Source organism: Pimephales promelas, chromosome 14 (genome assembly GCF_988280905.1).
Source record: "Pimephales promelas chromosome 14, fPimPro1.hap1.1, whole genome shotgun sequence".
Taxonomy (NCBI): Eukaryota; Metazoa; Chordata; class Actinopteri; order Cypriniformes; family Leuciscidae; genus Pimephales; species Pimephales promelas.
This window is the reverse complement of record NC_142782.1, coordinates 23,785,746-23,813,586: the sequence shown is the minus strand read 5'-3', so window position 1 is coordinate 23,813,586 and position 27,841 is coordinate 23,785,746. Positions and strand designations below refer to the sequence as shown.

At 39.7% G+C, this 27,841-nt stretch overlaps 2 protein-coding genes across 4 annotated transcripts in view; one reads left to right on the top strand and one right to left on the bottom strand.

Moving 5' to 3' along the window:
- Positions 1-23,562, top strand: pdzd4 (PDZ domain containing 4). The gene is made up of 8 exons (XM_039658105.2): positions 1-1,944; positions 9,994-10,032; positions 10,740-11,029; positions 12,030-12,120; positions 15,340-15,438; positions 15,550-15,612; positions 16,526-16,627; positions 19,254-23,562. Exons 1-8 carry the CDS (start codon positions 1,885-1,887, stop codon positions 21,201-21,203), a joined length of 2,694 nt encoding a protein of 897 aa, XP_039514039.2. The 5' UTR covers positions 1-1,884; the 3' UTR covers positions 21,204-23,562.
- The window catches only part of iqsec2a (IQ motif and Sec7 domain ArfGEF 2a), a 73,880-nt gene continuing 68,926 nt past the window's right edge, over positions 22,888-27,841 (bottom strand). For all 3 annotated transcript variants that reach the window (XM_039657922.2, XM_039657923.2, XM_039657924.2), the window contains one exon: positions 22,888-27,750. In XM_039657922.2, coding sequence (XP_039513856.2) covers positions 26,551-27,750 — 1,200 coding nt within the window. In that variant the 3' untranslated portion in view covers positions 22,888-26,550. The remainder of the gene's footprint in view (positions 27,751-27,841) is intronic.

Sequence of the window (27,841 nt, the reverse complement as noted above, 5' to 3'; positions counted from 1 at the left end):
CAGAGCTGCTCCCAGCACAGGTGACGAGGAGCTGGGAAATAAGATATGAGGGAAGCAGGAAAGGAAGGTGGGAGGGTGAAGCTACCACCTATAAGTACAAGAGAGAGGCTGTGCGAGAGAGCGAGAGCGAGAGAGAGAGAGAGAGAGATGAGAGCTGTCTGCTGAATATTGGCTGGTAATGCTGGGAGAGGAGGGGCCTGCTGTAAAGCTGTAATGGGCTCCAGCTTGTGCAGTGGTGCCGATCCTCACATTTCCTCCAACCTAGCAGCTTTCCTCTCTCTGCAGACACACATGTGCGCGCGCTGGGCTGGCAACGCTCCAGCACTGCCTTGAGACACTCAAACGGATTTTTCGGATTCACCATCCCACCATCTGACTGAATGACTTGGTTTTTCTCTTCGGAAACGCGCAAACGGCTCCAGTTCATTCATCTTCAAACGCTCAAGCAAGCTGGATTACATCCCAAATATGCAGACGTGAGCAGCAGAACCATAAGGGAACATCATTAGCAGTGTTTATTGTGAGCCTCTCCTGGATCTGGATTTCTCTCAGTTGCTGAGCAGATGTAGGGCAGCGTCCAATTCATTCCCTGCTGAAGATCAGATACTTCCAGGCTCCACTTCATCCCTTTCAATCATCCGTCCGACATGTGATGGAGAGACCTGTCCTGGTAGACTGCCATCTGGTTCGGAGAAAGAGCTGAGCTTACCTCTGTAGGCTGTTTCTGGCATGATCTGACAGGTGCACTTGCTCATTCATTTTCTGCCATGAACACGCAGCAGGAATCCCGGGAAGAAAGGAAGAGGGCAGGTTTGATGTGATCTGTGAACGTTAGACTCTTATCTGCACAGCGAGTGCAAATGAGAGGTGGGATTACATCCCCACTTTATAGAGGACGAGGAAAAGATGATGACACAGTCATAGAGTGCTTTTGTAGGTAAATGCATGCAGGTGTCAAAGAGAAAATGCTATGAAATTAGGCACGGCATCAGACCTACAGTTACACTGAAGGCTAATGAACATCTAAACGCACCCGCATTGCAATTGCAATTATGTTTTATTGTAGGAAATAAATCGTAACGGAAATACTCAACAAGTCAGCACCGCAGCAGACAGTAGTCATAGAATCAAGCAACATGTTTTAAAGCACTTCAAATAGCATGACGTGCATGTCTGCGCCTACAGACTGTTGTTATATGTAAATGAAGGGAACAAGCTCTCTAATAATAGAGAGAGAGTGTGAAGGAAGGCATCTCTCAGGGGAAAGCGGAGCGGCGGAAAGTAAACATTTGTTTATTGCATCTTTTATTTAATAATTCATGTCTTAGTCTACGACTTTGGCACCAGGGAGTTTACGTTGAGCAGATCTTGTCTTTGATTATATCGTTCAGACACGGTGGGATCTGTGAATTTAATCCTCGGCTCGCTGCTTGTTTCAAGTGCAAAGACTTTGGGGAAATGCAACATTTTCAGTCTAATATAATATTATCAGATTTGCGGCATCACAATTCTGCCATAGGTGAAGTTTTCAAGGCTGTAACATTGAACCAGCTTCCCTGAGTGTATATGGTGAAGTAAATTCAAAGCACACGGACATCAGAGGCTTCATTCAACTGCAATCAAACCTCAACTTTCTCACGGCTGGATGCTTCAGGATCTCTGATCCCGCTTCCAGAGTTGGACCTCAATTAAAACAGCAGCCGGGCCTGAATGAGAGAAGCAGACAAAGAAAAGCACATCAAAGCCCTTTCATGGAGTGCAGAGTCTTAACTTCTGATCTCAGGGAGGGATTATTGTAATTGGGAGGCAGGCATAGGCACCTACATCGGAGAACCAGGGAGCGAAGTTCATCGAGGAATCGCCCTCAGGAAATCACAAGCCAGGATGGGCTGCAATATGTGTGTGGTGGACAGGCCAGAGGAACAGTACAGGATCATGTTCCAGGTGAGAGTGCCAACATAAACAAGTGCATATTCAATTTTCTCTTCACTTTTTGATTTTGCATGGGCAAACTTAATGCTTATTGGGAATAATCATTAAAAGGTACAAGTTTCATAAAGTTATGAAGGTTATAATGCATCATACATTTAACAAGTGACTTCACTTCTGTTCAAAGGTTTGAAAAAAGAGAGAAATTAATATATTCACCAAGGATTGATCAAAAGTGACAGTAATGTAATTACTAATGTAATGTTACAAAAAATTATATTTCAAATAAATGCTGTTCTTTTGAAATTTCTAGTCTTTAAAGAATCCTGAAATAAAAACTTCTGTATTAAAACTTTTTTCAACATTGATAATAATCAAAAATATGCACCAAATCAGCATATTAGAATGATTTCTAAAGGATCATGTAACACTATGACTGGACTAATGGCTGATGAAAATTCAGCTTTGCCATCACAAGAATAAATAACATTTAATATTTACATAACCTACTGTATATATAATAATAACATCAATTATTTTACATTATAATATTTCACAAATTTAGTTTCCACTGTATTTTTTATCAAATAAATGCAGCCTTGGTGAGCATAAGAGACATCTTGACCCAAAACATTTGACTGGTATCAAATGTAACATTAAAAGTAACAATTCTGAGATGAGCTAAAGCTTGTTATATTATGTATTAAATGTAGGAACATACAAACTAACTGTTAAATATTCAATTTTAAAACCGTGGATAATACTGAATACATGCTGAAACGTGGATACAGGGATTCGGGCCATCTATATGATTAAATATAAAATGCAAATTAGACCTTAAATCAGCTCTTTTGGATGAGCAATTTCACCATTCCATGATCTATAACAGTGAACCATTTCTCAAATTATATTAGTTCATCATACAAATTTACCTTTGAAATGGTGAAATTGTTCTTTGTGTTGGGGTTTACCAATGAAAAGCTCTCATTCTGTTGTCTCATATAAAGGCACCAGGGTTTGTGTACGTTTCCTTACGGGGATTGTAGATCTGCCAGCAAACTGGAAAATGTTTGGAGTAACAGAGCAGCTTTAAGATGCGTCAAGGGGCTTTTAAGTTACGTTGGTGCTTTAAGCAAAGAATTTAATGAATTAATCCTGTTGAAAACCACAATCCCCCAAACCACACAAAGACGTCCTACTCAGCATCCTCTAATTGACATGACGGTGAGACTTTCCAATAGGCTGAGAGAGAGAGAGAAAGTGTTGCTCGTTTTTAAACCTATTCCACTGTTGAGCTGTTAAAGTTTGGGTTCCATTCTGTCATTTTTCCAACCACATGACAGGTCATGTGACTATGATTGATAGCTAGGGGATATTTATACTTCTGGAAAGTAGAGCAGGATGAGAGAAGGGCAGATCTGCTAATAATAAAACCTATCAGGTGTGTAAAATATCTGTGGCACGGATAGCAGAGATAGAAATGGAATGTTAGAATCAAGGTTTATTGAATTCGGAAGCCGAGTACAAGTGTACTGGTGCAAAGCTGATCCAATATGCAAAATAAAAAAAGCATGGCACGTCTCTGAACACATGGCTTAAAGCTGACAATGGAAAGTCACCTTGAATTAAACTAAGGGTCCAAATCAGTAAGTATCTGTGACATCTGTGAATAAACTATTTTTTTAGCCTTTTTGCAAGGTCACTCTAATGAATTTGCAAATATTAACTCAATTTATATATTTTGGGAAGAGAATGATGTTCGGGTGAACTATGTGGTTGCTGTTCATAGTGGTTGTTGGAACGTGGTTAGGGTTTCTATTTTCTTCGGATTATAGCAAATAACAGGAAAGTGTTTGTTTTTTTGTATTCAAATTCAAAACAAAAACTCATCAATTCAAGAAAAGTTTTACATTAAAAAAAACATGTCTTATGTGTAATGTATAACAAAGTGCCTCGTTTAAAAAGAAAATAACACTGAATACCTCTCAGTTCTTTCACCTGTAACGTTTAAACTCCACTTGGCCAAAATCATCTTCACAGCTCGAGTTTGGAGCTTTGAAGTTTTGTTCAGAGAGCAATTTGCTTTCTCCACCAGATATCAATGTCATGCCAGGATAGGTTGAGCTTTCTCTAATACCGAGAGGATCTCCCACTTGATCTGTTCAATCTCACTTCAATTTCCAGCTTCTCTCTGCCTTATTCCACACTGCCTGTGGCTCCTCACAGAGGGTTTTGCTCCTTAACCAGTTTCTTCCCCAGTGACGGATAGTCCTCTCTGTGTAAGCCTGTTTTAAATGTTGCACACATATTAGTGGAAAGCGCTGGAAGACACCATAAAACCCCTGCCAAATCAACTGCACCAACACTGGAAGCCCCCTGGATTTACAAAGGAACAGTGGAGCATGTATAATGCGCTTTAAAGAGCATGAGAGTGATACAGAAGCTGTGGGTGACATCACCAGGAGGCATTGAGTCTTTACCCCCCCCCCTCCCCCACTCCCTTTCTGTCATCAGTAACAACACCCATGTCTATCTTTATATGTTTTATACGTTTATTTGAACAAAAATACAGTAAAACAGTAATATTGTGAAATATTTCTATTGTTTTCAATAATATATTTTAAACAACCCCATCTCAAGACCAAGTCGTACGAATTCGACGAATGATTAAAAAGGGGCTAATTCGTATCAATTCATACGACCTCACTCATACGAATTAGTACGATTTTGCTAAATCATACATATTTTACGAATTGGCCAATTCTTAAGAGTCACATGATCCTTCAGAAAATATTCTAATTTGCTAATTTGGTGCTTAATATCTTTAAAAACTAACAACAAACTTTTGAACAGTAAATTATACCAAGTCGTGAGAACTTGTTGAAGACAGGTGTGCTATTACTTTTCTAAGCCACAGTGTAAGAAAAAAAAACACAATGTGAATTTAAATTACAGGTTAATATGGAAAATTCCTTCATCTTAAAATTTTTTACAGACTTTTCTTACAAGGCATTATAATTTATGATTTTCCAACCTGGAGATGATAAAACTGAGGTAAAATCCCCCAGGCTTAGACTGACGGATGGACCCGAGCTATATCTAGGGATCAGAATAGTATAGAGAAGCATGGTTGTGCTTCTATTAAAGAGATACTCCACTTTTTAAAAAAAAAATATTCTCATTTTACCACTCCCCCAGAGTTAAACAGTTGTGTTTTGCCGTTTTCGAATCCATTCAGCCGATTTTCTGATATTTAGAAGAATATCAGTAACCAGACAGTTTCTGGTCTCATTGACTTCCATAGTAGGAAAAAAAATATACTATGGAAGTCAATGAGACCAGAAACTGTCTGGTTACTAATATTCTTCTAAATATCAAAAAATCGGCTTAATACATTCGAAAACGTAAAACCCAACTGTTTAACTCTGGGGGAGTGGTAAAAATGAGCCTATTTCCAAAAAAAGTGTAGTATCCCTTTAATGTAACCATCCACCTAACACTTAACAACCACCCAACAACTGCACAGCAACATGCTAAAAAGCACTTGTAACATATAACAAAAGCAAATCAACATGGTGATCATGGCATTTCTTCATAAAATGTCTTTTATCACTGCAATATTGTCACTGTTTAAGAAAAGCAACAAGCTACCATGGGTAAAGCAGAGTTCGATAAAAAAACACAATAAATCACACCTCTTGTGGCGTATTGCTTACTCTAAAGTGCTTATCACAGTGACAATGTTTCTTAGACACACATTCTCACTCAGTCTTTCTCTGTGTTATGCTCTATGTATGTGAGTAAGTGGCATTTGCTCTTGTTTCTCTGCTGTGGCTGGGCACACAGTAATGAAGAGCAGACACATCCTGACAGGCTTCATTGGACTCAGGACAAGCTGCTGCAGGCATGAATAATACCATTCACACTGGATCACATTAGCCGGCTCTGCTGGAATAGCCGAGCGCGTGGAATCGCTATCCGTGAACGCCATCGCATTCATTTGGCAGGACCATCTTCATGTGATGCTCATCTGCGCTAATTGCTGCTAAGCCTTAGTCTTATGATGAGATTTAAATGAGCTTAGTCTGTGCACTAAAATGAGCCTTTTACACTTTGCCTTTTGTAATCCCGCCTAAACCCCCCCCCCCCACGACACGTCTGATGAGTTTCCCTCTCGCTCTCTCAGTCTTCCTGCCTCTACCTAACATACCCTGTCAAATTTGTCTCTATGGGATGCCGTTGCCAAGGCAACTGAGGTCATTAAGCAAGACTTATATGCTCACTGCAACGCACGAAGACGCAATAATGATGGCGAACACAAATAGTCGAGCACACTAAATCAGGCGTTTGGAAAAAACCATTGATGTAAATAAACATGATCCACTAGTGCAGGGTGAAGTGTGCCCTCCACACTGCAGGAGGTCTCTCCAAACACGCAGCGACATGAAAGGAAAAAAGATAAAACAGTCCACCCTTCACCTGCTTGGAGAATAGGAGGAAGAAAGAAGAAAGTAAAACTAATCCAGATTGACATTTCAGGCACGAGTAACCTTTAGTTAAATTCTCCTCTGGTTTCTAGAGCAACCCTTGCCCTGCCCTGACCGGCAACACTAGTAGGAGCAAAAACTGCTATCGTCCATCTTGAACATACATACCGTACATCACTGCTCAGGACTCAGGATTAATGGAGGTTAAGGTTCAATCCAGGGCAGAGAGCGAGAGAGAGCGAGCGAGAGAGAGAGAGAGAGAGAGAGTTTCCCTCCTCTAAACTCTAATCAAAAGCAAGACGAAATCCTGAGGGGAAGGTGATGGAAAGAGGGAGGGAGGAAGGGAAGATAGTTTGGGAACAATGTAAAAGGCACAATTTAGAACCTCAAACTGAGTTGACCTAGTTTACTGCAGCGCTTAGAACCTTTGTGAAGACGTTTAGCATTTCTAACACTTTGTTTAACTGGGTCAAGTTGATTGATAGAAGCAAGCCGATTTCAAAATGAAACTAAAAAAAAGGGGCCATAATCAGAATAATTATTTGGGGAGAATCTCTTCAGAAACAGCCCTCTCTGTTTCAGTATTATAATTAGCAGTCATACCAGGCCGTCAGAGGAAATGCAACAACAAACAACCTGTCACTCCAATATACAGCTCATACTTCTGTAATAATAACCACAAGAGGTAATACTCATGGGTGGCAAGGTAGAAGCAATAAAGCAGTTACAGATGCAATAAGCAGATAAAAAACAAACAAGACACTTTCTTTCAAGGCACAGTCTACTACTTCATAACATAATGATTGTAGTCAACATTCAACCTATTTTGATTAAACGATTCCTCCATTCACACATTTATTTATTTTATTTAAATCAAAATGTCATCACTCCATCTTCTGGTGAAGTGACAGACTACTCTATGACGTATGATGGCCTTCTTCAAAGATTTAATCCACTTAAACCCCGTCCCGCAAACACACATTTAGATATGCCTCCATACAATCAACAACCGACAGATAGAACCCAGTCTCTGACCTACGTTTTTTATTTGTTCAGAAATATGTTTCACTAAGTATTCACACAGAAACATGTCACAATATGGAAGAAAAAATATTTTTTTAGATATATTTTTAAATAATACATAATGGATTAGTCACTTTGTAGTGACGTTTTACTTTATGAATAACTAAAAAACAGCATTTGATTTTACACTAGCTAGATGAACATTTTCTAAAGTTTAAAGGAGCTGTATGTAAGAAATTTATTTCAAATAATCATAAAATGGTTTATGACCAAATAATCATTTCAAATACTTATATCACTGACAACAGTAGTCCAGCCAGGATATTGTCATTTGTCAAAGTGAAGTTGCAGCCCTCAACTGTCATGTTGTGTTTTGGTCTGATGCTCCACCCTCCAACCAATCTACCAATCATGTTGCAGCATTCGGGTTGCCATCTCTGCTCTAGTTACCACAGCTGTAGCTACAAACGGCTGGGATAAAAAAAAATGTTGGATTCTGCAGACTATCTGGCAACTTCGCGTCAGGGGGTAGGGGGAGGGGATACACCACTCTACAGTAATTTGAAAGTGATTGCAGTACCAGTTTTGGCCACAATCTTACATACAGCTCCTTTAATCATTTTCTTCATGCTACAAGTCTTGGAGGGAACCATAATTAATGCAGCTTGTTTGGTATAGATCAGACTTTGAGTTAATGCAGGCATCCCACAGTGAGATGATAGGGATCGTTGGGGTGTGGATGTGCATTGCAATATCTGTGAGCACTTTCAGAAGCTCCTTCATTAGCTAAGCAAATATTCCACAGGGGCAAATGTACAGGGTGAAGGTCAATAGAGGTGCATCAGACGTTCAAGAAATGTAATTGCTGTCTCCTGGTATTGAACTGATAAGCTCAATCACCCAGTGAGTTCTGCATAGGCCACTTGATCATGCTGAGGAAATTCCATCACAGTCCATTCGACACACTCTGTTGTTCCTCTGAAAATACTAAAACAATTATTAAATTCCAACACACTGCTTCCCATTTTAAAATAGCTTGTAATTTCCCCCATGATCTTATGTTTCTAAATGTTAAATATGAGTATCAGACATTCTACATGACAGATGTAAAAACTATTCTGCTCGAGAACTCCATGTTTGCCAATATCGCTAGTGCTCCCTCGACTCTGAATCCCATGAGCAGACAGTCCATTTATAATCAAAGCTACTGACAGGATCGATAATGAGCTGAACACAATGAAAAATAAATAGGTTTCACCTCTTTTAGACATTGAAAGACTTGCAGTCAAAAAGCATAAGGATTGGGGTGAGACCTGGTCTCTAAGGGTCAGCTATTTGTAGCTTGACTGCTTTGAGAATGATGAAATACACACACACACACACACACACGCACACACACACACACACACACACACACACACACACACACACAGAGATTATGTCAAAAGTACTTTCAGTAGTATTAACCATATATTGATTGTAGGTTGTATTCATGAGGGTTAAATCACCTCTCATCTGTCCCTCCCTAAGGCCTGTCATCAGACGAACTGTCCGAATGCACAAAACCAAATCTAGACTGTTAGAAATCTGTCAGTTATAATTATAATATATAAAACAACAGCCTTAGAGTTATTAACAGCGTCCACAACAGCACATGTAGGACAAGGAATAATCTGCAATACATATAACCAGACAGGTCCTCAGCACAGACCATTTGGCCAGCTATGGCTCCATGAATGAATCTGATCTTCAATCAATATTTGAATGCTACTAATCATCTGACTTGTCTGAATTCTGAGTTGTGATGCAGCCCGAATCATAATCACACCCGTGTTCGTTCGTTGGCCAGAGGAGAACTGGCCCCCCAACTGAGCCTGGTTTCAAGGGTTTTTTTCTCTCCATTCTGTCACCTGCTGGAGTTTGTGTTCCTTGCCACTGTCGCTTCTGGCTTGCTTAGTTTGGGACGCTTAATATTCAGTGATATTATTGATCTGACTGTATTGACGCTGTTGTGTTGGACGATCAACCAAGCTAGACGAAAACGTCCCTGTTTTCTGCAGAACCGCTTTACAGATGAAATTAACTAATTTAATAATTGAAAATCTTTACAACGGAACTGAATCAACACTGAACTGACATCAGCTGAAATGCATAATATTCTTGTTATCACTACTAAGTTGACTTGTAACAATCTGTATTGTACTGTATAAACCGCTATATAAATAAAGGTGACTTGACACACAACACAAAATATGTTGGAAAACTCAAACACTGATCTGTAAAAAAATATAAAATAAATCCCTTATACACATCGTTTTGTACTGTAGCCGTCATAGTACTACAAAAGTAGTACTACGTCATAGCGAAAAAAAAAAACAATAATGACAAAACATTATATCAGGAATTTATTACTGAACTTATTATATTAAGTAATATCATACTATATTAAGTTGATATAAATAATATCAACCTTAATCAGCTGTTTTTCTTTCTTTTTAAAGCTGTCAATATTTACTTCTTTTAATCTGTTTCTGCTTGTTTTTTTTCTCCATAGAAGGGAAACACTCTGCGTCCCATTGATGCAGAAGTGAAGGTAGGACACATATCACTCAGATCTGAAAAATTGTCTCATCACATGTCTATAACCTACTGTTTAAAAGTTTGGAGTCAGTCATTTAAAAAAAAAAAGGAATTAGAAATATTTCTATTCAAAGAATCCTGAAAAAACAATTCTGTTTTCAACATTGATTTGTATTTTAATGCCCAAATCCGCATATTAGAAGAATTACATGACATTGAAAACGTGAATAATGGCTGCTGAAAGGAATTGGAATTACATGAATTAAATACATTCTTACATTAAAAAGGAAAACAGTTCTTTTAAATTGTAATAACATTTCACAGTATCACTGCTTTTATTGCACTCATTTTAAATAAATGAATGGCAAAGAAGCAGCCGTAAGATCAGTTTCTTCTCTTTCTATGTCCATTTGTGATTGGATGATGATGAACAGCTCTTGCTTGTCTTGCACTAGCCATTTTTGCTGGTTTGCAATGTTACTTCTCACTAAGGAGGAGCAGTACTACATCCTTCCTTGAGTTTTGCTTATTTGTGCATTTATCTTCCCTCTCTCCTTCTTCTCGTTTTTCTTAACTGTCCCTCGCTCCCACCTAATTCTCTTTATAGTGCTGCTTCAGCATTTTCAGAAGTGTCAGGTTAAACAACCAATCATTACATTATATTTAATGTGGACAAACATTGCATTAATCCTATATGGTATCTATTTTCACTACCTACAGCTCAAAGGCAGAAGAACATCTCACCTGTCCCAGGACAAGGATGGGCAGCCTCATGACCCTCTGCTGCTTCAAGTGGTACGCAAGGGTCACAGGAGGAGATTAGGTGCGGCTGCTGGCACGGCTCGGCTCATGGCTATCACAGACTGCATGGACAACGGCACCCAGACCGACATTAGCTTCCAGAACTTCCTGAATGGGGACAGAGGGTCTTACCCAAGTAGTGGATCACCAATGCCTCCACCCTCCCCTCCCCTCGCCCAATTGCCGGAGCCGTACCTGCTGAATGACCTGTGAGCGTCTTCACTGTCCTCTGCCATTTTATCAATTCTCATTAGTGTCTCTGTGGGTTTGTGAGGTGGAGAAATGTTGCATGCACTGCACCAATCAAGTCTTGACAGGACACTTGTTCATGCTGTTATCACCAGCAGGGTGGATTACTGTAATGGCCTTCCTAAAAAGACCATACAACAGATTGCAGCTCATACAGAACGCAGCTGCCAGGACGATATATGAACATATCACACCAGTCCTCAGGGCTTTACACTGGCTCCCAGTTATATTTAGGATTGATTTTAAAGTATTATTACTGGTATATAAATCTTTCAAAGGGTTAGGACCTCAATATATTGCAGATATGCTCACTGAATATAAACCAAACAGATCAGTCAGATCATTAGGATCACATCAGCTACAAATACCAAGGGTTAACGCTAAGCATGGAGTCTGCTTTTAGCTATTATGCCAGCCGCAGCTAGAACCAGCTTCCAGAAGAGATCAGGTGTGCTCCTACAGTAGTCATATTCAAATCCAGACTCAAAACACATCTGTTTAGCTATGCATTTACTGAATGAGCTTTGTGCACAGTACTGCTTTAATTGCTTAAATACTGCTCTGACTGGAAGAGATTTTGAAGGAGAGCGGGAGAGTCTTCACTCCGATAAGGCGAACGAAGGCGTAAGTTAATTTTACTGCTGAGAGTGTAGCGGCAGCAGACAGCGGACGTGAAGTGTGCTCTGTGGGGGCCCCGCTGGGCATTACTGGTGTAGCACCACCCCAGCAGAGTACGTCCCTGGGCTAGAGGTCCAGTGGCACCGTAAACCGGCTCAATCTCTTCCATCTCAGATAGGGGTATTACTTTATTTTATTTTAATTATTCTTATCTATTTAGATTTTTTTTTGTTTAATTGCTTCTACGTATAGCACTTTAAATTACCATTGTGTATGAAACGTGCTATATAAATAACCTTGCCTTGCCTTGAAAACCTGCTGAAGAAACATGTCTTTTCACAGTGGTTCTCTGGGGCAGCAATATAATGATCCAAAAGACTACTTCAATGTGGCTAACCATGAGGTGGATCAACAAGAAGAACTGGAATATGAGGTGAGAACACCAAATAATCCAAATAAATCCTTTACAATAATTACAAATAATCAACCACTATATTTAACAAATGAAATACTGCTGATAAAATTGGTGAGAAAAGTTATGATTTTTTTTTTTTACCTGGATGGTGTAAATGGTCAGAGCTGTTTCATTCTATGATGTCAAAGTCAAAGTGCCAATATAATAAGTAAATAAGTAAAACCTGTCAAAATATAGAGAAACACATTAGGTAAAAATGTAACATTATATAATATAACATAATGTTGTTATTATAAATAATGTTGTGCATTGTAAATAAAAGTAAAATGCAAACATACTCATAATCTGCAAACAAAACAAAACAAAAAAAATGGTTGATTCAAAACATGAATTTTTGTTGAAACTGCAAAAATAAACATACGATTATTCTGGATTCCCTCCCCCTGTAACCTAAAAACATACAAGTAATGATTTTATTATATTGCAAACTGTGCAATCTCTGATCGCAGATTCCACAGGATTACAACTGTGACCAAGCACATACGTCCACATTAATCTTTTATTTTTAGAAAAGGTATGCTGTTTGATTATTGGAAGAAAAAAAAACTCACTCTTAAAGGAACAAATTTGATTAAATAGGTTAACATAACCAGTTACCCAAACACATAGTAACAACCTCCAATATCTGTCTCTGTGCATCTTTAACCCTTTAAGACCGACGGGAGCGTCGGCGCTCCGGTTTGCGTGTGTCTGTTTAACAGCCTATAGAAACTGAAACCAAGTGGCTAACTCAATCATTCTTTTTGCATACAAAACCAGAGATGTAAAATTGTCAGATCAAGCCTCCAACATGCGCATGTTGCGTTGTTTTCACCCTCTAATGAGTCTGTACAAAATGCGCAAAATGCGTTTCTCAAAAAAATCACAAAAATGCATTGCACGTCTTTGCACACATGATCTGTAGATCTGCGATTGATAGTAACGCCTTCCGATGGCGCATTGAGGTATCACGTTCGGTGCACATGGCAGATCAAGCCTCAACATGCTCATGTTGCGCGGTTTCCACCCTCTAATGAGTCTGTAATAATGCGCGTTTCCAAAAAAACACACAAAAATGCATTGCACGTCTTTGCACACATGTGCTATAGATCCGCAATTGGTAGTTGCGTCTTCCGATGACGGATCCATGGACTGTTTCACAAGCAAGCGCTTGATGCATGGAAACTTGCCTTTAAACATAATTTTTCCCCTCACACTTGTATAATATGGAATAACCAATATGTATTATCTAAAAGGAAAAGTATATATAAAAAAGAATGGTTTGATAAGGGAGTTATTTTTATTTCTGACTTATTAAACTCTAATGGTGAGATCTATAACTATCAACAATTTATTGCTCTCTCAGGGATTGAATCTACATGTAGAGACTACCGTATGATTGTTAAAAGCATATCCATTAAATTACTTCATCTTGTGAAAGCGCATCTCAGTTACAACTCAGTGTTGCGGCAGATTCCTAAACTTGTTATTGGAGGTGTGAATATTTTGGATCTGAAATGTAATAATTCTTATATCAGAAAGTGTCTTAATCAAGATGTAAGTTGCTACCCTAAAGCAATTGTGAAATGGAAACAATTCTTCTCTTCTGTCCCCTCTTCTGAGACAATCTGGTCTGCAAGTAATACATTTTTACTGCCAAATAAGGTCAAAGAAACTCATTTCAAAATACTACACAGATATTATCCCTGTAATGCTTTTCTTAATAAGTTTAAGAAAGACTTCTCTCCATTATGTTGTTTTTGTAATATTGGCTCTGAAACTCTATTACACTTATTTTGTAATTGTAAATATTCTGAAGACTTCTGGAAGCAAGTTTCTATGATGTTTTTTGATACATTCTACAAAATAATCAGAATAGATGAGGCAATGATTGTCTTCTTAGATTGTAATACTGGCTCAGACATAATTGATAACACCTTAACGTTAATAATTCTTCTTGGGAAATTCCATATTCATAAAGCCAAAGTAATGTCTATAAAACCATCTTTTAATTTCTTTTGTAAAGATATTAAAATATTCCATGACTCATTGATTTCAACTACTAGAAATAAGAAATGCATAAAAACATCTCAAATTTTGGAAAAAATAGTTTGTAGAATTTAATGTTTTACTCTGTACAATGTAAGATCTGTTATGTGTTTTCCCCATTATGTGTTTGTCTTTTGCTGTAAAATGTCATTACAAGCTTTTGTAAAAGTTGAATAAAAAAAAAAAATAATAAAAAAAAAATATATATAAAAAAAAAAAAAAAAAAAAAAAGGATCCATGGACTGATCACGACATCACTTCCTGTGCACTTTGACCCCAGCTTGTGTCGCATGTAGTGACGTCAGAAGCAGCGTCTTTTGGCCATGCATTTGACTGAATATATAATAGGTTTGACTCGCACTTGACTCCCATCTGCTATATGTTCCTTCTTATCATTATTGTCTTTTTACCATTGCTTCATTCGATCATTTCTTTCTCGTTTATACACTCGCAAATACAAGCACATTCACACACACACGCACACCCCCCCCCACACACACACGTGTGCGCATGCGCGCAACGTTATGTCAAAATGAAAGTACACGGACGCACCGAATTCCTTCTGCTCATCGCCTTTATTTATTTATTTTATATTTATTTTATTATTAAATGTTCTGACAGGGTCTATTTAATTTATATTCTAACCAATTCAATGTTCAATCAATGTTCAAAAGCAAAATGTTATCTGTTTGACCACAAATGTAATTGAATATTTTACATATGGCATTTTACTCCCCTTTTTTAAATGAGTGTATCTTAAAAACTAATTGATGTAAACAGTTCAAATCAATTCTGTATAGTTTTAAACTGTTTTATGCACATTTTTCTCATTGACAAGTTTGAGGTTTACATTTATCATTTTTTTGTATTGAATAAAATATGGAGATTTTTTTTCAAAAAAATTGTTTTTCTTTTTGTTTATTGCATTTTTGAGATAATTATCTAGGTACTATTGATTTATTACAAACATAGCCTTCAAGTAGAGAAAGTAAGGATTATTTTGATGTATGGCATGTGAAAATGCTCAAAAGAATGAAAGCACAGCATGTAAAAATAGAAAGATATACTCTGGTGGAACTGTTCTATGGCAGGTCATAAAGGGTTAAAGCAGAGGGTTTAATCTTCACTCTCCTTCTATGTCTGTATCAGGAGGTGGAGCTGTACAAGTCGAGTCAGCAGGATAAACTGGGGCTAACAGTCTGTTACCGGACAGACGACGAGGAAGACCAAGGCATCTACGTTGGAGCAGTGAGTGATCACATGAGGCCGGATGTCATGTTTTACTGCTCAACACAACAGTAAAAAAGTATTCAACTGTGATATTTATCCAGCTGAGATTTAAACATTTCCTGTTCTTAGGTGAATCCAAACAGCATAGCAGCAAAAGATGGAAGAATCAGAAAGGGGGACAGAATATTGCAGGTCTGAATTCTTATCAGAAGCGCTTTTAGAGTCAAATGGCTTCAACAATAATTACAAATGAACTGACATCATAATGCCATTATGTTCATCTGGGATGCAGGCCAAGTGCTTCTAGATACAGTCGTCATAAACAGATAATTGGTGAGACTTTTACAGTTTCTCTAGAGAATAATTACAGAACAGCAAACAGCAGAGTGACATGATTCCATTGTCTTGACAAGTTCTTAGTTTATTCTAGTTTATACCTTGGACTCAGTTGAAACATGACCACCCATTTACTGATGTTTTGATGTTATATTATTTTTGCCTCTATATTATATTCTTTTTTATTTTTGTCTCTAGAAGCACTTGGGCAGCAGCCATATCACCCGTCTAGCCCAAGACTGGTTGCCCACTAAAGCTAAACAGGGTTGAGCCTGGTCAGTCCCTGGATGGGAATCCTCCTGGGAAAACCAGGTTGCTGCTGAAAGAGGTGTTAGGGAGGGCACCATGTGGTCTGTGTGGGTCCTAACGCCCCAAAAAGCACAGTCCTTTGGATGAGATGTTAAACCGAAGTCCTGACTCTCTGTAGTCATTAAAAATCCCAGGATGTCCTTTGGGTTTAACCCTGGCCAAATTTACCCATTGACCTCTACCCATCATGGCCTCCTAATCATCCCCAAATATACTGAATTACTTCATCACCCTGTCTCTCCACCAAAAAGCTGGTGTGTTGTTGGTGTTCTGGCACAATATGGCTGCCGTCGCATCATCCAAGAGGATGCTGTACATTGGTGGTGGTAGAGGAGATTCCCCCTTCCATATGTAAAGAGCTTTGAGTACCCAGAAAAGTGCTATGTAAATGTAAATTATTATTTTTTTTTGGAAAAGAGCTGACATTTGGTGTGTGATGGCTCTGTCTGTCCCACATTAGATAAATGGGATGGAAGTTCAGAACCGAGAGGAAGCGGTGGCCATCTTGACCCGTGAGGACAGCACCAACTTCTCATTACTGCTGGCAAGACCAGAGATAGAGGTAAAGACATGTAACATGAGAAAGAAATAGGTATTTAATATATGAACACACTAGATAGAATAAAGGAGGACAAAGACATATATATATATATATATATGAGAGTACATGCAAACAAAATAGAAAGTCTTATTTATCAAATATCAATGTCCTAGACCAGGGGTGTCCAAATCTTATCCTGAAGGCACCGTCCAGCAGAGTTTAGCTTCAGCTCGCCTTAACACACCTGCCTGGAAGTTTCTAGGAAGTTTCAAGTGAGTTTAATTGGGGTCGGAGCTAAACTCTGCAAGACAGTGCCCCCCCCCAGTGAATTACTGCCTCTCATAGTTTTCCACCCCAAAAACAGACCCTAGTAATCTCGCACATTTCTTACATTATTTCGGAAGAGATCTCAAATGTTCAGAAAGTCTGCCATCAAAAATCTGAATTCTTCCAGGACCAAAATTCAGTTTAATCTGAATTTATCTACCTCTATATATGTTTTGTCAAGTCCTACAATTTTTCTTTTAAAAATCGTAGCACCTAAATTAACTGGATTCATTAAAAAATAGAACCATACAGTCACAATTACACCAATAGTAGTAATTTTAAATGTCATTATATTTCAAAGGTAAAAACTTCCAGTATTTCCTTCTTAATGCACATTTTTAGGAGAAACCTAAAACAAACAAAGCAGACAGTTAAAATGCCATTTAACTTAGATCTTCATGAAATCATCTGCACAACCTCTGAGCAATAAAACGGTCCTATAGGCACACACATACAAGCACAATTCAAGTACACGTATACACAAAAATAGGCTTTTTGAGCCACATGCAAAGTTAATGGACCCATGCTGTCCCCAACGACAGCAGATCCTAAAATTAATGGCTTATTTTGCTGAAGGAAGGGAAACAGAAGTCTCACATCACTCAATGTCTCAATCATGTGATCACTCTCAGTGATGGGCGTCAAGGATTTGTGGCAGTTCCATTAACACTATTCCACAAGGAGGTGAAGAGCGAGAGGGAACAAAGCTGCTTTACAGAATGCATGGGGAAAAGTGCCCTATTAGAAAGACATGCAGAGAAGAGGAGCAATTGAAGGAATTGATGGAAGGTATGAAAGAGAGGGCAAATGAAGAGGTATAGAGCAAGGTACACTAGGCAGAGAAAGGAGATGATTTTTATTTCCACAGTCAGCTGTTTCCGAGGACATACACATCTGATTAAGCTTTGCACAGTATTTGTATAAAAACATTATAAATTAGTAATTTTGCACTTTGCTCATTATTAGAAACACAATCATCTAAGTACTTAAATTACTGTGATGCTATTGTATTAATATAATGTAAAGCCGTGAATATTCTTCAATATCAATAATATGTTTTCATCCAAAGTGACTAACAAATAAGAATAACACACACAGCAACAATTAATCTGAACTAAATCAACAAGCTATATCTATTCAAACAAATTTGATATTCTATTTTAACATTTAACAGCATTTTTACACTTGCACCACTCATTTATTATCTGTTCTAAATGACCACCTATTTCAGAGCTGTATATATGGTGCTCTAAATTTATGACTTTGTAACTATGTTAATTGTTCTGCAATTTCTGGGGATCCAGTGCAGATATTGAAAAAAATGGCTGTTGGTTATTGTGTGCAGCCAGCAAAAATCATCTATCATGACCACAGCCGTCAGCTAATGAATAAAACAGGGAGCTCATTTCAGCCAACGCTCAGCACTAACAAGATCAGAACAAAAAGAGGGCCATTTTGTACCTCTCATTCTCATCACCCTCCCAGCAACACAAAATGATTAATGATGAACTGAAGACCAGAAACAAGTGGAGCTGTCAGACCAAGAGTGGAAGAGATGGATAGAGATCGAGAGATAGTAATAAAGAAACAGAAAGGGAAAAGAGAATGGCTAACAGAAAGAGATTCCAGGCTGACTAAATCAAGAGGAGAAGAAGAGAGAGACATAATAATCAAGTGACAATTGCAATTGATTATTGTCTTCGGCCTATAGACAAAGATACTCAGGGCAATACAAATCAAAACATCAATAAATCTGTATTCATCAATAAACCTGTAGGACATCATTTCCACAAATTAACATTCAGAGTAGTGCCACTTTGTTACAAAGTATGTCAAAAGAAAACAAATCTGTAATTTCCATGTCCGTGTCCTTGTAACAGTGTAATTATACATTTCCTGAGTAATATTAATTAACAAAATTTCTTGTAGAAGTACTTACTATTGGGTTATGGTTAGAAATAGGGTTTGGTTTAGAGTTAGTTTCCATGTAATTGCATATAATTTACTGTTATTACTATAGTACATGTGTAACAAGAACACTATAAAATACAGTGTAACCTAAGACAAACTATATGTACAATAATGCATATGTATAATGTATATTCATACACATATTAGAACATTACTATAAATAACAGACCCCACAACCCTTTGTTTTATAACTAAATGTGTTGAACACATTTAAACAGATGTCTATATTGCCATCTAGTGTTGAAGTGTATTACTGCATATACAATACTGGTGATGTCAACCTCTAACCCTTCCCCTCTGTGCTTGCTTACTTTTCCCCTTCACTTCCTTTTTTTTGCCTTTTCCCTAGACGGACACCCATTTGGACCCAGAGGAGCTTGATTGTGAGTTACCTGTAGAGATGAGTGTGGACAGCCTAAATACCTCACATCTGTCCGGCCTGTACCATTTCCGCCAAAAGAGAACCCAAGCAGGCATTTCTGAAGAAGCCCTACATCGGGAGACACCCATGCTCAGCCTAGCAACCCTTAGCAACAGTCAGGAGCTCGACAGTGGTGTGGGCCGCACTGATGAGAGCACAAAGAATGAAGAGTCCTCTGAGCATGACATCCTGCTGGGCGACGAGCAGACCAGCGCCTCCAACACAAATGCCACCAACACACCTGGCAGCTTGCGCAAGTTCAGGCCCAGCAGGAACAGTGGAGGAGGGAGCGACACGCCATCTCCACTGTTCCCTCTCCGAGAGCTCCACCTCAGCACGGACTCACTGGACTGTGGAAGCGTGGGTGGGTACCTTCACGATCCCATCAGCGGGATGATGATGCCGGGTCTGACAGAGGAGGAATGCGAGAGGTACAGGCAACTTCTGGAAATCAAGTGTCGTTATGAAAAGAGGATGAAGAAAGTGCAGCAGGTTCAAGAAGGGAAGCAGAAAGAAGGAGAGGCACAAAAGGAAGATGAGAATAGGGAGAGGGAGGAGACTCTGGATGAAAACAGTAACGAGAACCTGACTCGACACGAGATGGCGCTTTTGGAAGAGGAAATGAGACATCTCGAGTTTAAGTGCCGGAACATTCTACGGGCACAGAAGATGCAGCAGTTAAGAGAGCGCTGTTTGAAAGCCTGGCTGATGGAGGAAGAAACATCTGGGCGGGCATCTGCAGAACCTCAGGGATCTCCACTGCATGAGCTATCCGACATCAACGAACTTCCTGAGAAGGAACGGTCGGACAAGGACAGCACCAGCGCTTACAACACAGGGGGAGAGAGCTGCAGGAGCACGCCTATGGTGAGTGAGCATCGACTTCCAGTTTCTCAGCTGGAAGAGTCAACGAGCCCTCTGCTAAGTAGACACAAGGATCGACCGACCTGGTGTGAAAGGGGACGAGCAAGCCTCAGCGGTTCATATTCACCAAGCAGCTACAAGAAGTTTCAGACTAACACCCCTTTGAACCAGAAATACTACTCACTCTCCAGAGAAGGAACCATCCGTCGCATGCCTGAGGGGGTGACACACGGTGGCAATTCTAGGGTGAGCAGCCATGACAGGAATGGTGGTCGTAGTGCAGAGTCAAGTCCTTACTTCACTCGACGCCGTCATTCCAACTGCTTCACTCCAGAACGCTACCAGAGTTGCATGCATCTGGGATCTTCAATTTCGGAGAGTTCCGAACCCTTGGATAGAGCCGTGGAAGGAGAAAGTGAGGCACCAATGGGCGGCAGTGACCGTGAGGGCCAAAGGAATGGCACTTTTGGGTCGCTGCCTCACCCCAGCCCAGTGAAGCTTTCTCTGGCTTTACCTTTGCCGCTTCCCCCTGCTTCACCACGCATGGAGTGGAAGGTGAAGATCAGGAGCGATGGGACTCGCTATGTGGCCAAACGTCCCGTCCGAGACCGACTCTTGAAAGCCAGAGCAATGAAGATCCGTGAGGAGCGTAGTGGAATGACAACTGATGACGACGCAGTGAGCGAAATGAAGATGGGACGCTACTGGAGCAAAGAAGAGCGCAAGCAACAGCTTTTGAGGGCCCGTGAGCAGCGCAGACGCAGAGAGTTTATGATGCAGAGTCGTTCGGAATATCTCCGGGATCGTGGTGTGGACGTGGGCAAGGAGAGCCAGTCAGAGTCAGGTCAGAACTCAGCCTCAATCTTAGAGCTCAGTCAGAAAAAGAGCTCCAAGAAACGCAATAGACGCATACTGGACAACTGGATCACCATCCAAGAGCTACTGGCACATGGCTCTCGCTCTCCAGACGGGACAAAGGTGTACAATCCTCTTCTGTCCGTTACCACAGTCTGAAATCAAAGGATGGTGAGGAAGGACAACAGAAAGGGAATCTATTTTATCCAATTACTATCTTGAACAGTTCTCAACTGTTCAACTCACATCATTCCACTTTACTATTATGGCTGAGCAATGTTTAGCATCTATCACCCTCTTTAATTTAACATTATCATACTCTGAAGTCCTTAATATCATATGCTGTGATGATTCATGTGAATGTACATTTCAAATCAAAAGACTAGTTAAAACTCAAGAAGTTTTTTGGGTGGTGGTACTCTCAAGTTCTTGGAAAAACTTGATTTTCTTGATTACTGAATGTGACATTCTCAATATACATTACTGAGACTCCTCTGGGGTCAAGCATATATGCTTTAAAGAATTTCTGTTTAACTGTTTAAACTAAAAGACAGCACAGTGACCAGGACACTTTGTCACTGTGGAAGTTTATGAATGTTGACTGAACGTACACAGACAAGCACAACAGACACACAAACTGCACACAGACAGACAGGTCTATTTGTGGGGTTGAGCAGGAAAACTGAGCAGGAAAGCAAATATATAGAACAAATTGAATTCATATGGTAATTTCCTCTTAGCTGAACCAAAAGAAAAGCAATTCTTGATTTTCATTGACAATAGCAGGATTGGATAACAATAAGACTTTTGTACAAACTTACTGCTCTAACTACAGCATAAGTGCTTAACCTGTGCAGACACAATCATTCTTAACTTTTCTACGTGGAGACGTGGTGCTGAACTGAGATTTGTACTGCTTATTTGTGACAGTCTGATTACACTAGTCTCCTGTACTTTTATCAGGACCCAAATAAGACAAAAGCACAATGTGATCCACATTATGCTTTTTAATTTTGAATGTATTGTAATGTTTTTCCCTAAAACCCCCAAGTCATCACATAGAGACTTTCACAAGCCTATGTGGCCTAATGGGAACACATACTGATCACCAGCAAAAGTGGAAGCACAAAACACTCCAGGATCCTGAAATATAACCAGCTACAAAATGAAAACAGTTTGTACATTTTAATATACTGTTATAAGGAGCATTTAACCTGAAGTGGTTCACACAACAGTATAGCAAACGAGCTAAAAAATGAAAGGATATTCTTCTTAATAAACAAATTATTGATATACAAATTTGTTAACATATTATAGCAAGTGTTTAAAACTGTTTGAAGATTTTGTAGAACATGGCCTTAAGAGTTTTGACCAGTTTGGTGATGAAAGTCACTTGTTCAGCTCAACTAATTTTGCATGACTTTGACTATGATTTTGACTATATTGTACATGCCAGAAACACAATGAACTTTAGTGGAAATTTAACTTCCATTTCTCAAATGTATGTGACCAGAGTACTTTATCCAGCATCATTTGTCATTTCTGTCTTGGTGTTAGATAAAATTGTAGAAACCTACAGTTGTACTCATTCGGTACCTACCTGTTGACTGATATCAATAGTCCTAATTATACAATGTGTAATGTGCATTAGTTCTTGAGTGGTTATTTCAATGCATTGCAGAGACAGTATAAAAAATGTAACATTTTAGACAAATAAAACGATTTTGTATGCTTAATATAAATCTTCATATACTAATTGCACACATTCACATATATATCCATACTGTACACACACAGCCAAACAATCACTCGAAAATATTTTAAATATTAAAAAAACAACAACTTTCCAACAGCAAGAACATGTTTTATAGAATGAGAGCAATAAATTATCACATAATGTCTCTGAATTAGTTCTGCATCGAAACCTCATACATATATACAAATAAAACTTCATACAATTAATTTTAAATATAGGAACTGCTCTTACACACACATACTGATACAATTTTACAGTTACAATTTGTTCCAACCCCACCCCCCATCCCCCCCATCCCCAGGTCCTTAAAATGTAAACAATGGTTCATGTTCCCATTCCCAGCCAGATATGGATTTCTCAGTCCAGTGCAGAGTAAATATGGCATAATTATATCAGCTAATATATACATTCAGGTTTATACAGCATCATTCAGCTAAGTGCAGACATGCAACACAGGGCACGGTGGCGCAAGACATTAGCGTGTCAGAAACCAGAACACGCATCTCAAAAAACTACTCGATCAATTTTTTTTTTTATACCTCATACATCTCTGCTTTATTTTTGTTTGAGCTCAGCATGCCCCAGCACTCAGGACTCTTAATACAAGCACAAGAGCAAAGCGTTAGAGTTAGAGAGAAGCAAAACCACCCATAGGAAAAAAATGTGAAATGTATTGAACGGCCCTCTAAATTCAGATCACGCCACAGCTTATGAACAGGGACATGGGGTTCCTGTTTATCTACAAGGGCCTTAAAGGAGTAGCTCACTTTTCAAAAAACTTTTGCTGATAATTTACTCACCCCCCTGGCATCCAAGATGTCCATGTCTTTCTTTCTTCAGTCGAAAAGAAATTAAGGTTTTTGATGAAAACATTCCAGCATTTTTCTCCATTTAATGCACTTCAGTGGGAACAGTTTGTACATTTTAATATACTATTATTAGGAGAATTTAACCTGAAGTGGATCACACAACAGTGTAGCAAATGAACAAATCTTTTTCTGAGTCAATTCATTCGTTTTGTTGAATGAACCAAATGACTCTGAAAAAGATTTGTTCATTTTGATGAACGAGTTTAAACAGGAGAGTCACAAATGTGAGTCACAGAACAGAGCAAGGTGACTATTTGAGCTTATAAAACTTTGTTATTTATTTATTAAATGAGCGATCGTTTCACTTGATAAGACCCTTATTCATTGTCTGGAATCGTTTAAAGCCCTTTGAACAGTTTGCAGTTTGTACTGAAAGTGTCTTTTGAACCTTGAACCGTTTGGTTCCCACTGAAGTGCATTATATGGAGATAAACGCTGGGATGTTTTCATCAAAAACCTTAATTTCTTTTCGACTGAACAAAGAATGACATGGACATCTTGGATGACATGGGGGTGAGTAAATTATCAGCAGTTTTTTTCAAAAGTGAACTACTCCTTTAAGGTTTCCAATAATGGATAATAGCAGGTTTGAAGTTCTGGAACCAATTATCTGAATACACAGTAATGTGGTTTGACTAAATATATTTTATACAGGCAACGAAAATAATAATAATTAAAAAAAAAAAAGAAAAAAGGGCTGGGCTTAGCAGCAGAGATCAATATTCTTATTTAGGATGTTTTCATCCTTATAGGACTTTTTTTTTTAAATTTTATAAGTATAAAAATAACTCCTCAACACAAACATCACTAATGTAATACTTTGAATTATTCTGCTTAATGGAGAGAGAATGGCCCATTTTGGTTGTTGAAGGGGAAAGTAGAAGTAGAAAGAGATAGGGACTGTATGGAGGGACGCAGATGTTATAGGGACTTTGGATCCTAGGCACTGATGATTTTTAACTTGTGTATGTGCAAAACCAGAAACTTTCAGCAAAAAGATCTTCACAATTAAAGATGCTTTTACACTCTCTCCGTGTAAATGAGTGTGTGTGCATGAATTGAAGTCCTCTAAACACACTTTCATATAAAAAAATAAGAGGGCACTGACATTGGACATGCAACTCTTGCAAAATTCACAATATTAAAAGAGCAAGTTGCTCCAGTGTGTATGGCTTCTGGCAACAGTAAGTTTTACACGGATCATATAGCATTTATGTGGATAACATAGTTTTATAAACTTGCTGCAAAACATTTACCTGAAATCAGCAGTCCGATTAGTTGGATAAACATTAATTGTACACAAACACACACACACAAAAAAAAAACCTAGCCTGTTGGTCTGTCTAAAAAAAGCTCTTAGAAAACACTCAGCACGGCACTCTGCTAAAACATAACCATGTATCATATTAGCAGTAGCTTTTACACCAAAAAAGCAAGAATTATATCAGTATTATTTGACATCATAATAGAAATAAATTTACCCATTAAAATCACCCATACACAGATTTTCTTTAAAATTCAGTTACTTCTAAATATTTAAGATATCTGTAACACATTTTAACTGTGAGTCCAGAAATACTTAATTCATTTCAAAATTTCAATAACACTCTCTACGAACATCCAGCTCCTCCAACAGGTCATCCAGAGAAAATATCCAGCTGTATCACAATGTAACCACTTTTACCGAACCACCAATGACAAACCTTTACAGTAGGCACTAAGGTTATGTAATGAATTGCCAAATATAAATGTTTCATTGGTCAGGTGAGATTCTTTAAATAAAAAGACAAAAATAATAGTGAAATATCAACGCTAAAAAGGGAAGGAGAGCTGTTGAGGTAACAGGTGCAGGTAAAAAAAATGCAGTGCTGATTTTTCTATTTATCCATGTCTTGATTATTGGTCGTTTTTATTTATGACTCTTTTGTGTATGTTACATTTAGGTTTGTTATTCTAGGTTAGACTTAATATCTACCGAACAATTTAAATCTCTTTCTACACATTCAGTTTAATAAATGAAAGGCGCAAATTACATAATGACTTCTCTGAGGTCTTCAAAAAGGTTTTTTTACTGTTATGGCTGACTTATTGCAAACCTGATGCCCAGCCTCTTCAAGAGAAAAACAAAAAGCAAAAAACAGTTTCAAATAGTTTCAAAATAGTGATAATTTTTTTTTACCGTGCAGATTTAAGTGAAGTTTTCCCAGCAATTCCCACCCCGTCCCTTCACTCACAAGTCAAGATAAAAGTTTAAAAGAATCAAAATATAGTGTTTGGCATTCCTCTAAGTGCATGCTGGCCCTTTTTACACGCTGAGGAATACGATTGACAATTTTGAGGAATGTATCGAGCAAACATTTTCTTTCTGACCCTGAAATGATTGTCATCTGAGACGCATGAAAACTGAAAAGACTACAAATAAAAAAAAGAGTTCAGTTTCTTTAATATTTTGCACTCGTCTGTCTGCTTATGCATCCACGTTGAGTGTTTGAAGAGTTCACCATCATCGTCTTCTTAAACCGAATCTTAAATTCATTAGTCTGATTTAAGTTGGCACCCCCTTTCTCCCTGTAGCCTTTTACTTTGGCAGCAACCCAGGTCAAATTCAACTCAAACCCTTACAAACACTTCATCTGCTTCACCATTGAATCCATTAGGCTCCTCAGATCTTCAGTCGGAGATTTTATGCTGTCACACACATGGCAGCGGACAGCAAGAGGCTGTTCAGGCTAGCAATGAGCATGTAGCCAGCCAGGTTTCCCACTCTACACGTGAGGGAAGCGGATATGGAAGTAACAGAGTCTGAGTATGGTATGTTTCCTCTTTCCTGGGCTCCGACTTCTCCGCGTTGAGACTCTGTGCCCTCTGCTGTGGCTTACCCTCATACCACCGTGCTGATGCGGTTGATAGGTTTGGATTTGGAGCTGCCTAACGTGCTGCTGCTGCCGGCTCCGCCTCCGCCCCCTGGGCCGCCCGACAGCACTCCCATGGGTCCCGGGAGCTGCGGGGCTAGTGGGGAGAGCGGGGTAAGAGGGGTGAGAGGGGTATGTGGTGACGGAGGAGGTAATGGGGAATGTGGTGGAGGAGGCGGAATTGAGGAAAGGGGCGGGTACTGTGGTACGTAGTGGCCGGGACCCTGGGGTATGTGCCGGGCGGTGATGGCGGATGGTGCCTGAGGGGGCGGCGAGAAAACGAAATGAGTCTGATGGTTTTGAGAGTGATGCAGTAAGGGGTGAGGGCTGTGGGCATGGACGGGATGGCTGTGGGTATGAGAGTGAACGTGGGAGTGGGCGTGAGGGTGGGGCTGAGAGTGAGACAGAGTAAGAGGAAGCTTGCCGGTAGGACCGGGCACCCGTACGTGGCGTATGGTATTGGGGTGCACGTGGTAGAAGTTGAAAGGGCCGATGGGCGAATGGGGCGAGTGCGGGGACAGAGGCGGTGGAGTGCATGCCATATTTCCGTAACGGCCTTGCTGCATAGCATGATGGGATAGTTGCTGCTGGAGCTGGGCGTGTGAAGGAGCGGGCGGCCCACGTCGTGGGAGGGACCCTCGTTGTAGGGTCTGATGGATGGGCGGGTGGCCAGGGGTGGCGACCTGCACGTGATACCGATGATGATGGTGGTAGGGGGGCGGAGGCTGCCCAAAGTTGTTGTGACAGTACTGAGCGTGCAGCGCTTGGATCTTGGAGGGCCCACCGGGGTCTGACTGGCTGAGGGCGGAGGGGGACGGAGGAGGCGGTCCTCCTGTAGTGGGAGGTGGCACGGGGGCCGGGTAATGTGGCCCAGGGGGAATAAGGGGAGCAGGGGGTTTGGCGCGTTTGCTCCCAAACAGTGAGCCCAGGAAGGAACCGGAATTGCTCCCTCCAGAACTGCTCCCTGGCCCTCCACCCCGATCGTTGATGCCAGGGACCCCCCCTATATTGCCTACGGCATTGTGAAGCTGCCCCGGCCCACCCCCCACCCCTACTCCGGGGCTCAGGATGGGGCGGTGAGGCCGGTAGTCTTCCAGCCCGTAGCAACTTGGAACAGCACCCCCCATGGGCAAACGCTGATGCGGCTGAGGACTATTAATGATGGATCCCTATAGTGTGCAAAAACACACAAAGCCAGACAGTCATTGCACTGAAAATCTGAGAGGATGGACAGTGTTGCTACTAATGAGTGACAGACAT

Excerpts from the sequence above, each read along its gene's own strand:
- pdzd4 (XM_039658105.2), top strand. The coding sequence starts at position 1,885 with ATGGGCTGCAATATGTGTGTGGTGGACAGGCCAGAGGAACAGTACAGG. Across the intron at positions 10,033-10,739 it reads CCATTGATGCAGAAGTGAAG|CTCAAAGGCAGAAGAACATC; the intron begins GTAGGACACATA and ends CACTACCTACAG. Across the intron at positions 11,030-12,029 it reads CCGTACCTGCTGAATGACCT|TGGTTCTCTGGGGCAGCAAT; the intron begins GTGAGCGTCTTC and ends GTCTTTTCACAG.